Source organism: Somniosus microcephalus, chromosome 1 (genome assembly GCF_052327205.1).
Source record: "Somniosus microcephalus isolate GS21.2 chromosome 1, FLI_Smic_1.0, whole genome shotgun sequence".
NCBI classification, from domain to species: Eukaryota; Metazoa; Chordata; class Chondrichthyes; order Squaliformes; family Somniosidae; genus Somniosus; species Somniosus microcephalus.
In genome coordinates this window covers 426,842,781-426,857,577 of record NC_140987.1, presented here as the reverse complement: position 1 = coordinate 426,857,577, position 14,797 = coordinate 426,842,781, and the positions used below count along the sequence as shown (strand labels likewise).

General features: G+C 43.6%; 1 protein-coding gene across 3 annotated transcripts in view; it reads right to left on the bottom strand.

Moving 5' to 3' along the window:
* acsl4a (acyl-CoA synthetase long chain family member 4a) overlaps nucleotides 1-14,797 on the bottom strand; it is an 83,035-nt gene that overhangs the window by 12,717 nt on the left and 55,521 nt on the right. For 2 of the 3 annotated variants that reach the window (XM_086000174.1, XM_086000183.1), the window contains exons 3-8: nucleotides 12,260-12,326; nucleotides 9,727-10,300; nucleotides 8,333-8,510; nucleotides 3,585-3,694; nucleotides 2,668-2,806; nucleotides 418-568 (exon numbers count right to left, since the gene is read on the bottom strand). In XM_086000174.1, the coding sequence (XP_085856300.1) occupies nucleotides 418-568; nucleotides 2,668-2,806; nucleotides 3,585-3,694; nucleotides 8,333-8,510; nucleotides 9,727-10,077 (929 nt within the window). In that variant the 5' untranslated portion in view covers nucleotides 10,078-10,300; nucleotides 12,260-12,326. The remainder of the gene's footprint in view (nucleotides 1-417; nucleotides 569-2,667; nucleotides 2,807-3,584; nucleotides 3,695-8,332; nucleotides 8,511-9,726; nucleotides 10,301-12,259; nucleotides 12,327-14,797) is intronic. The other variant, XM_086000194.1, reaches the window with a different exon arrangement.

Here is a 14,797-nt window from a genome sequence, read left to right as displayed (position 1 = left end):
GGTGTAGTGAGTCAGTGTTCAGCACAATGTTCCATGCAATAGCAGGACATTTGGTCACTCGTGATTTCAGCCAAACCCAAAGGAAAGGCACAGAATTGAAGCCAAACGCTTTGGCTTTTTCCTCCACCCCTGCCCCCTCGGCCATCCTGCCATTTGGGCGTAACACTTCCTCCCAAACAGGAAATTCCACATTCACGCTTCAAACCTGCCTGTCCCTTCGAATTACCAGCCACTGTGGAATAACTCTGGGCTTATGCAAGTTCTCTTTATTAAATTAAAAAAGGGAAAATTAAAAATTGCCTATTTTTTGACAGTGACATAGTTTACCCAGCGAGACTGATTGTTCTTGGCTCAACAATAAGCAGGGAGCCCCTGAAAATTTAGTAAAGCAGTATAAGCACGAAGATTACCACTCACCCCAGCTCAGGTATCCTCTGACACTGGCCCGTCATACCCGCTATTAAGTTACTGTGTATTATCATCACTCCCTTTGGACGACCTGTAGAACCACTCGTATACATCACCACTGCCAAGTCGGATGGAACAGGCCGGGATGGAGTTATGTTCACTGTGCAGGAGATACCATAATCAGTGCTACGCAACAGAATTATATCAATATAAAATATCCTCTACATGGTTACATTTCTCAGTTCTAAATGTGCACACGAGTCAGAGGATAGGCTGTTTAATGCTAGGTAGCATACAATTAACGGAATAATTGAAATCACATTTTTATTACAAAGTATTATGGGAGCACTAGAAATATATTGAGGATAAATTGTGATTTGGGCCAGATTTTCCATGGAGACTGTAAACCAGTGACCTTGTTTATTCTAGGTTTGTTTAGCCATGCACTGAATTCTGTGGCGTTTTGTTTTCATCCAGAGGAAGATTGCTGCAGGTTGGTGCGTAGAAGTATTGAGGTGTTGGTGGGAGAAAATATGGTTTTAGTAATGTTGGGAGGGTTGTCTAGGAGTGTGAAAGCAGTGGGAGGGGAATGGTGCAGGAAGCAGAGGGATGTGGAAGTATTAGAGGGAGGGTGTTTGGAGGTATAGGTAGGGGTTTTGCAGGCTCTGGGAATGGTGTTGAGAGTGTGAAGTGGTGGAAGGGTGGTCTTATGATGAGCCAGCACCAGGATAGTGGTCATGAGGTTGGGAGCATTGGCGTGAGTCGGTAGAGAGCACTGGGAACGGAGTTACAGGGCACCAAAAGGAGCTAAGTTCGGGGCCATGATCTGCAAACTTCATTTATTTCCATCCCTCCCCAGAAGGTTAAAAAGTTAAAAAAAAACCCTCCTGAGGAAGCTCCATTATTTACATATTACACAGATTTATACAGCACAGAAACAGGCCATTCGGCCCAACTGGTCTGTGCCGGTTCATGCTCCAGATGAGCCTCCTCCCACCCCCTCTTCATCTAACCCTATCAGCATCACCTTCTATTCCTTTCTCCCTCGTACACTTATCTTGCTTCCCCTTAAATGCATCTGTGCTACTTGCCTCAACCACTCCTTATGGTAGTGAACTCTACATTCCAACCACTCTCTGGGTAAAGCGGTTTCTCCTGAATTCCCTACTGGATTTATTAGTGACTATCTTATTTAAAGCTCAAACAACACGTATACTGTAATATAACGCAAGTGGCGTTTGTCAGAAGTGCATGCTACTTAAAACCTGTTCTTGGTCATGACCAGCAATGTGACGTTTGGCCTGCAGGAGCCAAACAGCAAGGCAGGCGAAAGTTGCAGCAGGGAGGATTGGTCGGTTCCCCACAAGCCGTGCACAGCAGGGAAGGTTGGTCGGTCCCCACAAGCCGTGCACAGCAGGGAGGGTTGGTCGGTTCCTCACAAGCCGTGCACAGCAGGGAGGGTTGGTTGGTCCCCACAAGCCGTGCACAGCAGGGAAGGTTGGTCGGTCCCCACAAGCCGTGCACAGCTGGGAGGGTTGGTTGGTTCCCCACAAGCCGTGCACAGCAGGGAGGGTTGGTTGGTCCCCACAAGCCGTGCACAGCAGGGAAGGTTGGTCGGTCCCCACAAGCCGTGCACAGCTGAGAAGGTTGGTTGGTTCCCCACAAGCCGTGCACAGCAGGGAGAGTTGGTCGGTTCCCCACAAGCCGTGCAAAGCAGGGAAGGGTGGTGGAAAGGGCCAGCTTGAAAATTGAGAAAGGCAAATGTCTTTGGGCAGTGGGAAAGGCAACAGGGAGGAGAGGGGGTGAGAAACTATTAGGAAACAGGTCTGATTTTAGTAGGCCTACCTTGAAGTTGGAGCTGGGAAGATGCAGAAGTATAATACATCTGCAAGTTTAAGCGTGCCAAGTCAATACGATGGAAATAGGTTACAGGAAGCAAGTGCAACACTTGTGAAGTGCATGTTTTATGCAAGACTTTTAATATGTAGATATATATATATTTAATATAAAAAATCCTTAAAACGGTTGCTCAACTTGATGCACTAAGGATAGGTTTGTTCAGCAGGGCGAGGGTTAAATTACAATTACAACCTCAATTTTCTCAAATGCAAACATCTTCAGAACACTTCCTGAAGTAGCTGGAATGGAGGAGAATTAGAGATTTTTCCACTTCCAATAGTAGGAGAGAGAGAGCAGCAATAGTTACTTTGAAAATTGCTACATGCAGCGATGGACAAGATAAATTCCCTTTCTACGTACGGTTCTCTGGTTTAGCTCCAAGCTCTTCCACAGAAAGCATACTGTGAATCCGAAGGACTTCTGGGTATCCTGAAGTATTGATGGTCTTCTTGTCAACATAGATGATATGTTTCAGCTTATGAATTTTTGGCAGCACACTCTGTCAAAAAAGAAGTGAATAAAAGGAGATTACTGATGCACAAACCATTACAGGATTCATAGGTTGCAGTTTTGTAGGTCCACACAGAACCACATACATTTACAGCATAGGAGGCCGCCATTTGGCCCATTGTGCTGTGCCAACTCTTTTGTTAGAGCGATCCAAAACTAATCCCACTGCCCTGTTCTCCACATAATAGCCTTGTATCTTTCTCTGACCAGAGCACATGGTTTTTGACCAAAATATAACTAGCAACAACTTGTAAGCTACTGCCAAGATGTTCATATCACTACTGCATCAATGTTGATTCAACTGAAAATGGAAACTATTTTATATAAACTTATTCTTAATTTTATCAACCAAATTCTGAACTCGGAGTTAGGATGCTTCATTAGCATCCTTAATAAAAACCAGAGAATGGAATATAGAACCGAGAATCAAAACAGGCAGGTTTCTATTCGCATTAAACACTTTTCTAATCGATGCTCTACTATGATAACATTCTGCACTTTTGCAGGCAGGTTTCTGCGTGTTCCTCACTCCAGCATCCAGACATAATTCCAAACTAAAAGGCTAGGACTTTTTTTTTTTTTTTTTTTTTTAAAAAGGCTATATGGGGAAAAAGCCATGAGGGAAACATTATGCAAGAATGACCCCCCCACCCCACAAAAAAAATTCAGAAGACTGCGGTGACTACACGATGAATTCCTAATTCGAAGTCCTTCATGACTCCTTTATGTAAAAGTTCTCATTAAGGTGCTGAATCTTTAAAGCTCACCTTCAACTTTGTGTCGAGGAGTTCCACACTAGTGATGAGATGAGTTACTTCAGATTCATTCAGCCCATAAGCTACAGCATCTTCTCCAAGAGTGGCGTAAATTGTTACAACTGGGGGGAGAAACAACAATGATCAAACTACACTTACACTGAAATATATGCAAATACACAGTACGTACACAGATCAAATTCAACATCCCAAAGTTTCACATTATACATAAAAAGGGCAAAATAGGTCACCTCCCAATGGTAGCTTTAAAAACAAAAATCAGTATGTTTTTGGTTGAGTTCTTTCAGTCCATTTTGGTGGATTATTTCAATGGGTCATAGGTTCAAGCTCCACTTCATGACGTGAGCCCATGATCTCGATTGATACTTTAGTGCAGTACCAAGTGTTGCATTGTTGGAGGTGCCGTCTTTGAGATGAGACATTAAGGCAAGGGCCTGTCTGCCTCTTCATGAGACGTAAAACGACCCAGTCTCACTATCTGAAGAGCAGCAGGTGGTCAGCATTTACTCTTCAATCAAAACAGATCAACTGGTCATTTACCTGGTGTACTGTTTGCGGGACCTAAATGTGTGCAAATTGGTGTTACGTACACTTCAAAAGTAATTCACTGTCTGAAGCGCTTATGGGACGCGAGAGGTGTGATATGAATGCAAGTTCCTTCTGTCAATACTCCTAACTTAGGAGTGCCGATGACATTCAGCAAAGTTGAGAGTGAAAGTGGTGGAGGAGAAATTGTAAAAGAAAATCACTTGCTCAGAAGGGTTACTTAGGAAGGGTGAATGAACTGAAATCAAAACACACGCTCAAACTATGAGGGGAATCGACAATAACTACTGACTGAGGTCAACTGAACCCTTGCATAGCGATGGGCTCCAACCTGTTCTCCAAGGTAATGGTCAGGATTCACTGTTTATTTCTGGTGATTTAATTAAAATTAGTCTGAACAGGCATGAAAAGGATATTAAAAATGAATTGCCACTCATTTCAATAGTAACCAAATTGTTGGATCTCATCATTACTACTAACTGATGCCAATGAATACGCAGAATTGTACTAATTGATGCCAATGAATACACAGAATTGTACAACAATGTGGAAAAGCGCTCAACATATTTTAAAACTGAGCAAAGTAGTGGCTGTAGTGCACCGGAAATTGACATTTTCTAACAATTGCTTTAGCCATTGCCCAAAGATGAGCATCTATGCCAAGTTATTGCACACGTCTCAATGCTATTGTATACACATGGACATTATGACCCAGCACTATTTTTCAGCAGAACTCTCCAATTCTATATAATCAAATGAAAATAGGACAGTGTGCAAAGTTCCAAAATATCTCAGATGTTCAGACATGCACCACCACCAAAATAGCACGGATCGTTAATACAGTGGAAGATCGGGATAAGCTACAGGGGGAGGTGGGCAGACAATTGGCAGATGCAGTTTAATATTGAGAGTATGAAGTCATGCACTTAGAAATGCAGAACAGGCAGAGGGATTATAGGATTAATGAGAAAATAGTGACAAGGGGGGGGCAGATCAGGAAAGAATCTAGGAATCCTGTTAGATAGATCCTCAAGACATGTCAATGCTTGGCGACTGTCAATGGATGTTATGTTGTATAAGAGGAGGAACAGATTGTACATCAAGTGAAGTAATTCTGTTCCAATGTAAAGCATTAGTTAGTCCACATCTGGAGTAATGTATGTAATGCAGGAAGGAGGCAGCGGAGTTGGAAAAAGAGGCAGAGAAGAGCTACTAAAATGGGCGAGAATAAAAAATGCAGATAGCCAAGCTAGATCCTGTCCTCATTGATGTCCGAGAAATTATAACAGCCCAACTATCATTCCAGTCAAGATCAGCCATCTCAACATAGACCACAAATCAAACTTATGCCAATGGGGGAGGTTAATTTTAACCCCATTAATGAGTTTATCTGGGCTACATCTTCGCAAGGTTACAACCCAAGCACTTCTGTTCACGCCTGCACCTTTTCTGCCAAAAGTGGGTAATATTGCCCTGCCCTTTACATCTCACCAGTACGAGCCATTTATTTTTGGGGGGTTGGGGAAGAGGAAAAGGGCCTGAAAACTTAAGTTCTAACTCATCGCCAGAAAAGTTTTTTTTTTTTTGTTTTTTTTTTTTTAAAACTTATTTATGGGTAACATATTTTTCTAGTCAAATTGTTGAACTAAATTACTCCTCTTTTTTCACTACTACCAGAATTTAAATACTTAATTAAGTTCTGGACTTGGGTAACAGAAGGTTAAATAAAGCAGAATCAGATTGAATCAGAGCTCTTGTGTAATCTAACTCCAGCCCAGGGTTTGTTTTTTTTAAATGACGTGTTTGTACCAACTTCACAGATGTTTGAGCCAAAAGTTACTCCATAAAAAAAAAATTCACATTGTGGAATGACGGTGCAGAAGATCTTTCAACATTCAGAACTTCAAATTGTTGACTGACACAGGCAAGCACATTCAAGCAGAGGAATGAAATGAACAGTCTGCATGCGTCATTATATGAGGGATGAGAAAGTCTAACATATAGATCACATTTCTTGTTAAAGAGTGATCAAAGTTAACAAACCCTAAAACATCAAATGCAAATCTGCAAAATGTTTTCCTGCTTTGCCAACTTTCTCCCCTCCCAAAGGCTTTAACTCCTTGTAGAGGTACAGTTCTATAGATGGTCTGTAGATGACACTTGCCCTCTAATACCGTGTACAAATGACCATTATTCATGCACAAGGATCGACAGGAAGTATCAGAAGGCTATTTGACTGCAGTGAGCTCAAGTTTCTCCTCATTTATCTTCCATTGCCATGGTGATTTTGAGGCGTGGTTGAGGGGATGGGGGTGGGGGGGGGGGGGGGTGAAGAGAGTGGGACATAGGGAGGGGAAAAGCAGTTGCTGGGAAGCAATTAGGATTTAGGGGATCGGAGGGTATTAAAACTGGCTCCAGCAGCCCTACTGCCACCCGAATACCTTAATTGACATCATTGTGGAAATGTTAACAGTTGTGCTCTTTGTAATGGAGGCAAAGGTGCAGGAATCATTGCTTCACATTCCATTGACATCTGATCCACTTGGTAAATGAGTGTGCACTTTCCCCACAAGGTTTGATTTACCCAATCGATTACTCAGCTCCCGAAGACGCACACAAACCACATGTTTATTTCTACAATTGAACATCATCTAGTCAGGAAATACAAGTGTTACTGAAAGACTTCTTTGGCAAGCATCAGTGCTGTCAAAGCTATTCTTTGGCTTCTACCCAAGTTAGAAGTTGCCAACAGAATCCACTGGAAAAAGAGTGTTTATGGAAAAAGTCTCCCAGTGCTTCTTTTGTTTTTAAATGATGTACTGTAATAACTATGTTTGCTCGGTTACTTGTCGTCTTGTTCAAACGACAAATGTTAATGACTGAAATATGTTACGGAGTCAATGTTTTTTGTATTCGTTCATGGGATGTGGGCGCCGCTGGCAAGGCCAGCATTTATTGCCCATCTCTAATTGCCCTTGAGAAGGTGGTGGTGAGCCGCCTTCTTGAACCACAGCAGTCCGTGTGGTGAAGGTACTCCCACAGTGCTGTTAGGGAGGGAGTTCCCGGATTTTGACCCAACGACGATGTACTTCCAAGTCAGGATGGTGAGTGAGTTGGAGGGGAACTTGGAGGTGGTGGTGTTCCCATGCACCTGCTGCCCTTGTCCTTCTAGGGGGTAGGGGTCGCGGGTCTGGGAGATGCTGCCGAAGAAGCGTTGGCAAGTGCAAGAAAGCTAATGCGGGGTGGCAGCACACTGCAAGCTCATGTCATGGAATGATCAGAAACAAACTGGGGCTCATGATCTCAGCAATTTACTCAGCAGTTACAGATTATTCTCCTCTCTGTTTCTCTTCAAACACAGTCATCGCATAACCAATAATTATCCCTCAACCGACATCCCTAAAAAAGATTATCTGGTCATCACATTGCTGTTTGAGGGCGCTTGCTGTGGGCAGATTAGCTGCCGCGTTTCCTACATTACAACAGTGACTACACTTCAAAAGTACTTGACCGGCTGTCAAGCGCTTTGGGATGTCCTGAGGTCATGAAAGATGCTATATAAATGCAAGTTCTTTCTTTATAATGCATTATGACAAGTTTGATAATGGACATTCAAGATCTCTTTCAAATCTTCATCCACTGTTGGCTCTTTCCCTCCATTTATTTTTGTATGTGTATTTAAGATTTCCCTTTTTGGGAGGTGAAGACTCTTCCAAATAGTTTCCCCCCCCTTGCCCCTACCCAAAAAGCTCAGCAATTTCCCCTCCAACGCCAACCTCGAACACAGGTCAGATCGCAAACGCAGCCCAGGGTGACAGGCCCTCCAGTTATTCCTACCGGTAAAGAAGCTCCCGTTTCTGTTCTGCATCCTTCCGCAGCTGCACAGTTGAGATAGAGAACCGTGTGTGGAAGATTGTAAGCACAAACCTGCACTCCAGCACTCTTGAATTGGGGTTCCCATGTACTGCGTCGCCTTTCCTTTCAAGTTCGACACTGAACTTTTTGTAACCTTTTAAACCCAATACTTGCCCTTTGCTTCAATTTGTGAAAATCTGATGTTAAACCAGATGGTTTCTTTTAAACAGACAGACTACTTGGACACTAGTAAAATCCTCTTCACAGGCACCCGACTCTGTTTGATTCCATTAAGCTACTTCTCTCTCACTTTGTAGGATAATCTGTAAACTACTTACGTGGGAAATTGTACTTGAAGCAGGCTTGTGCTGCAATCATCCACTCAGCCCTGGTTTCACAGAAGATGCCAATCATATGCTTTGCCTCCAGTCCCAAGGCAGTCAGGCCACTGCCAAAAAGGTTTACACGCTCACTGACCTCCTCGTAGTTTGTCCATTTATATTCCCCCAGGATTAGCTGCGGGCAAGTCAAAATACATTGGCTGTCAATCAAGCAAGAGCGTGCCGACAAACACACATCCTTATCATAGGTGTAGATATGAAAAGTGGACTCACTTTCAGAAATTATGTAATCCATATGAGCAACACTTGGCATTGTACCTCAGTTTCAAGTGAACAGCCAAGCTATCAGAAGGACTCTGGGTTTAAGCAACTGATGCAGTCATGCAGTGAAAGGTGGCTGCAATGATGGAAAAGCATTTTGTGCACACCCTAGGAATGCATGGAAGATCCTTATACTGAAACCTGTCCCTGACATGGTCACACCCGAATAGGCATCTGCAAGATCAATTGCATTACATGCTCTTCCTTTTCCTCTCCTTTGAATTAGACTGCCACAACATTCCCAAGGTGAAGTGGTGAGAACCGGGCAGAGACTCCGCAGTTTCCTTGGTGGAAGGGTTTTTTTTTGGGGGGGGGGGAAAGAGAAAGAGAGGAGCAGTAAAATGGGAAAATGATGCAACAGGGGATAAGAAATACTTTGCAACAGTGCATGAATGGCACTAATTAAAGTGATTCTTGGCTATTTTCTCCATCTTGGTGTTGAAAGGGAACCTCTATTTCCCTGGTCTCGGTGGAATCAGGGTGAACACAAGAGGCTGCAGAAACTTGAATGGGAGGGGAAAAATGTTCAGAGAAGAACCAACACTTTGACTTCAAGCCCTGAAGAGGAAGTTTGAGATCTTCTTGATGCCAGCCAGAGGCCCAATGTTTGACATGATCAACAGTGGCTCATGAACGGCCCATAATTAGGCTAACGGAAGGGCATACACTGTTTTCTTCCTTGGGGGGTGGGGGGGCAAGGGATAGTGGCTAAGTCTACCTTTTAACCATATAGGAATAGGGGATGAGAGTCAATGTGGATGAATCTTCAAATGTTTAGACAAAGGAGGTCTTGTGCTCTCTTTAACCTCCCCCCCACCCCGCTCCGATCATGAGGTTTGCTCGAGCAATATGTGGAGGATGGAAAAAAAGAATAAAATAGACCAAGACAAGTCGCATAGACACTTCGATCTGAACCTCCAGTTTGCCACACAAGTCTCATCTCAGACTGGCTATACACATACACAAAATGCTGTTACAGCAGAAACTTAAAACCTCCTCCCCTCCCGCCGTGGATATCTCGTATGTCATTTGTAACCAACAAGTAATCAGCAGCGCAATAAGTTGCTCACCTTTTTAAATACTTTTCCATTCGCCTGGACCTCGTTTTCTTCACTCAACATCTCTCGCGTGCCCAAACAATCCTTCTTCTGAAATTTCTTCATGGCTGCTTCAAAGAGTTTGTCCAGGGTGTCCAGCCCAGGGAAGTCCATTTTGGCGAGGCAGTCAAAGTGGTCAACGGAACGGAATGGGCTGCCTGGCTTATCGGACATGGGCTTTGCCTTTATTCGTTTCGCCATGGCTTTTTTCTTCTTTGCATCGGAGAGGAAATACCATGGGATAAAGGTGAGGGTTGTGTAAAGCCACATCAAAAGGTAGATAGGAAGCAAGAAAATGCAATGCACTTCTCGTTTAAGATGCATCGTGGATTCTTTTGCCCCTAGGTATAGAGAATCCCAGAGACCAGATACTTTCTGGGATCGGCTTGACGTCTCTCTCTCTCTCTCAACTGACTATGCTTTGGGGTCCTGGTGAGTTTGGCTCAGTTCCCAGAAGTTGGCGATAGAAGCGACAGTATGACTAAAGCAATGCTGGAGAGTGCCGAGATTGATAAAACGAGAGAGAAAAAGAAGCTACAGCAAAGGCCTACACCGTCGTTGTAAAAGCCAACAGTAGACACCGGGTCAGGTCACAGTAAACGGAGTGTAGGAGAGAGAAAAAAAGAAATTGGACAAGTTAGTACTGTGGTTAGCACACTAACTAACCTTAAAAGCAACACATTTAGCAGTGAAAAGATTAAAGTAATGCAATGCAGTGAATCTACCGGTTAAGAAACTAGTGTTTGCGTGGGTTTCCTCCGGGTGCTCCAGTTTCCTCCCACAGTCCAAAGATGTGCGGGTTAGGTTGATTGGCCATGATAAAAATTGGCCCTTAGTGTTAGGGGGGATTAAATACGTGGGGTTATGGGGATAGGGCTTGGGTGGGATGGCTGTCGGTGTAGGGACCGGGTGCTAAGGTTTGGATGATCAGCCATGATCTCGTTGAATGGCGGAGCAGGCTCGAGGGGCCGAATGGCCTGCTCCTGCTCCTATCTTCTATGTTTCTAGTGCCGATGGTACATGAGAAAATTCCATCATCACTCTGGTCAAGCAGAATGCAGCCGAAACAAGATGGTTATTTAATGCATGTTGGCTTGCAGCAGTATTTCAAAGGTCCCTTTAAAAACAGAATCAGAATGGGATGGCCTGCTTTGTTGGGCAGTGTCTTTTCTTTTAGCACATTTATTTGCACAAAATCAGTTTTGCAGCTTCACATCACGTACACTGCATACAAGGGAAAATAAAGTACAGGGATAAAAGTAATTGCTCATCATCCAGAATAACTTATTTTATTTGTTCGGAGTTTTCTTTCTTTAAAAAGGTGAGTTTAACGCTCTCACCATAGCCCCACGAGAATAACACAACTAGTGGTCAGTATGTTTGCAACAAGAGAATTGCATTCCTGGGATCCTGGAGTTTAGTGGCCAAAAAAGAAAAAGGGGGTGCGGGGACAGAAGAGAGGGAACAGAATAAACGCACAGTTATCCCCAGTGCGATACTCCTCCTCAGGTCTTACCCAACCTCATTTGGGTACAGAATAGGTACAGAATAGCAAAGCATAACCTCCTTAACATTGCATGCCATAATTTGATTATGGAAATAAAACTTTTACTCAATGTACCTGGAAAGTAAGCAATAATCCAGGCCAAAGCCAAGAGTCCACCACCCATTTACACAGCAGCTTTATCAAAAACATCCCCAAGGCGCTTCACAGAATAAGCGTACGAGAAAACCCAGAATCTCTACTGGTGTGTGTAGTGCAATTTGCTGCTTGAGCACGGCAACTTCTACACGTCTCAAAAGGCAGTGAAATTAGTGGTTTTGAGTGGGTCTGTGCGACAGCAAATCACTTCCCCCGACTGGTGGTCTGAAATAAAATAATAAATAATTTGTTTCTGCTACTTACATAGGATTACCTCGGATAAACGGCACAGAAATAGGCCATTCGGCCCAACCAGTCCATGCCGGTGTTTATGCTCCACCGGAGCCTCCTCTTGTCTTTTCTCATCTAACTCTGTCAGCATAACCCTCTATTCCCTTCTCCCTCATATGCTCATCTAGCCGTCCCTTAAATGCATCTATACTATTCACTTCAACCACTCCCTGTGGTAGCGAGTTCCTCATTCTCACCACTCTCTGGGTAAAGAAGTTTCTCCTGAATTCCCTATTTGATTTCTTGGTGACTATCTTATATTGATGGCCTCTAGTTTTGCTCTTCCCCACACACTTTCTGCATCCACTCTATCAAAACCCTTCATAATTTTAAAGACCTCTATTAGGTCACCCCTCAGCCTTCTCTACCAAACTGCATCTTCATTTTCAATTAAGTGCTTCTTTTGCAATATTTAAACATACAATAAATGCTTTTTGATGTAAACTTGCATGAGATCATCCATGTGCACCTCAGAAAATGGTAACAATCCCCCTTTAAATGAGAGATACTGGCGCACAAAACATTGGACGCAATTTCTATTTACCAGTTAAGACGGCTAATGACTGTACTTACAACAGGTCCAGTTTCAGTAAGACTTCAGGTTCTTTTGGAGTTCCTGTTCTTTTGGATTGAGTTCAACCTGCCAAAAACAGAAGCAAAAAACGAGAAGTTGATGTTAACGGGCACAGAAACTGTATTCACTATATACACTTTATTAAATACCATACATTTCCTCTGAATAACAGGTGTCAGCTTTGGCTCATTGGTGGCACTCTTGCCTCAGAGTTACAAGGTTGTGGGCTGAAGTCCCACTCCAGACACATGAGCACATAATCTAAGCTGACATTCAGTCCTACACGCCCTCAGTACGGCACCGGTTGGAGGTTGCCATCCATCAGGTGAGATGTTAAACCAAGGCCCTGTTTGCCCTCTCACGTGGCGGTAAGGGATCCCATGGCATGATTCGAAGAGCAGAGGAGCTCTCCCAGTGCCCTGGCTAACACTGATCCCTCAACCAACATCACCAGAAACAGGTCATGTAGTTCTTCATCTAGTTGGTGGGATCTTGCTATGCATAAATTGGTTGCCGCATTTCCTAACGTTACAACCACGACTACACTTCAAAATTACTTCATTAGCTCTGAAGCGCAATGAGGATTTGTTAGGCGCTATGTAAGTGCAACTTTCCTTTCAGCACTATTTGAACTGGCGCAGAGATAAACTTCGTACACCACTCGTACCTGTCTAGCTCATGTGTCCCAAACCAGGGCATGGGAGAGAGAAAAGATAGATAGTACACACCAGAAAAGTGGGAGAATATTCAGATTTCTCCAAAAGTGGTCAACAGTTCTGGCAAGGCATAGTGTTCATAAATTAAAATGTTGGAATTTTTTTTGGCGGGTAGGGCGGAATAACAGAGGGAAGAGCAGCCAGAATGTTGTCATGGGCAAGTGACGCAAGGCTTGCAAACAAAGGAAGACTTTAAAAAAAATAAAACAACTGCTCAGCAGAAACCAGTGACAGCAACTGGCTCTGTAGGTATTAATACATTGGGACAGATTGTCTCAATATAAAATGTGAAACAATTAAAAGACTTTATACAAGACCTGGGTGTCCTTGTGCACCAGTCGCTGAAGGTAAGCATGCAGGTGCAACAGGCGGTTAAGAAGGCAAATGGTATGTTGGCCTTCATAGCGAGGATTCGAGTACAGGAGCAAGGATGTCTTGCTGCAGTTGTACAGGGCCTTGGTGAGACCACACCTTGAGTACTGTGTGCAGTTTTGGTCACTTTATCTGAGGAAGGGTGTCCTTGCCATGGAGGGAGTGCAGCGAAGATTCACCAGACTGATGCCTGGGATGGCAGGAATGACGTATGAGGAGAGATTGGGCTTATATTCGCTGGAGTTTATAAGAATGAGGGGGGATCTCATTGAAACTTATAAAATTGTAACAGGACTAGACAGACTAGATGCAGGAAGGATGGTCCCAATGGCGTGGGAGTCCAGAACCAGGGGTCACAGTCTAAGGATAAGGGGTAAGCCATTTAGGACAGAGAGGAGGAGGAATTTCTTCACCCAGAGTGGCGAACCTGTGGAATTCTCTACCACAAAAGGCAGTTGAGGCCAATTCATTAAATATATTCAAGAAGGAGTTAGATATATTTCTCAAGACTAAAGTGATCAAGGGATATGGGGAGAAAGCAGGGACAGGGTACTGAATTTGGATGATCAGCCATGATCTCATTAAATGGTGGAGCAGGCTCGAGGGGCCGAATGGCCTACTCCTGCTCCTATCTTCTATGCACAAGTTCAAACTTACCATGAGTAGCGCCACGATACAGATCTGTGTTTACACACACTTCACAGCTGGCGAGGGCAATTTTAGGCTATTTTTCTGGTAGTCAATATTATGGTAGGGAATGACAATCAGGACACTTTTTGTCCAGTTACCGTTCACACTGAAGGATGGCTATCGGCTAGTAAGAGTACTTAAATAATGCCACTGCACAATAACCAGACATATAAATAGTAATTTTATCATCCTTTCACCCGTTAGGTCTCACCATGGCACAGATACATACCCAGTTTGCAGATCCCTCGTGTCACACCATTACTGCAACTAAATGTTTTTGCCCTTTGTGAAGCATCTTACTTCCAATCTCCTCGATAGCCCAGAGGATCAGGAGTGTGCCATGCAGGAAATTACTGGCACAAATATGTAACCCAAAGACTCCCCGGTTGTGGTGTGCGTCCACCCAATGATTTTATTAATATCTGAACACATTAATTGTGAATGTCACAGCAGACTAGTTTTCACTGCTATTCTTTAAAATCCACCAGTCAAATTTAACAATTAAAAAAAAAAAAAAAAAAAAATTGTTCCTGGGATGTGGGCGTCGCTGGCAAGGCCAGCATTGATTGCCCATCCCTAATTGCCCCTGGGAAGGTGGTGGTGAGCCGCCACCTTGAACCGCTGCAGTCGTGTGGTGAAGGTACTCCCAGTGCGGTTGCAACTTCCATCTTGGATAGAAGCCAAGTAACAGGATCCACTGGAGAAAAAGAGTGTTTATGGAAAAAAAGTCTCCCCGTGTTACTTTTTTTTTAAATGATG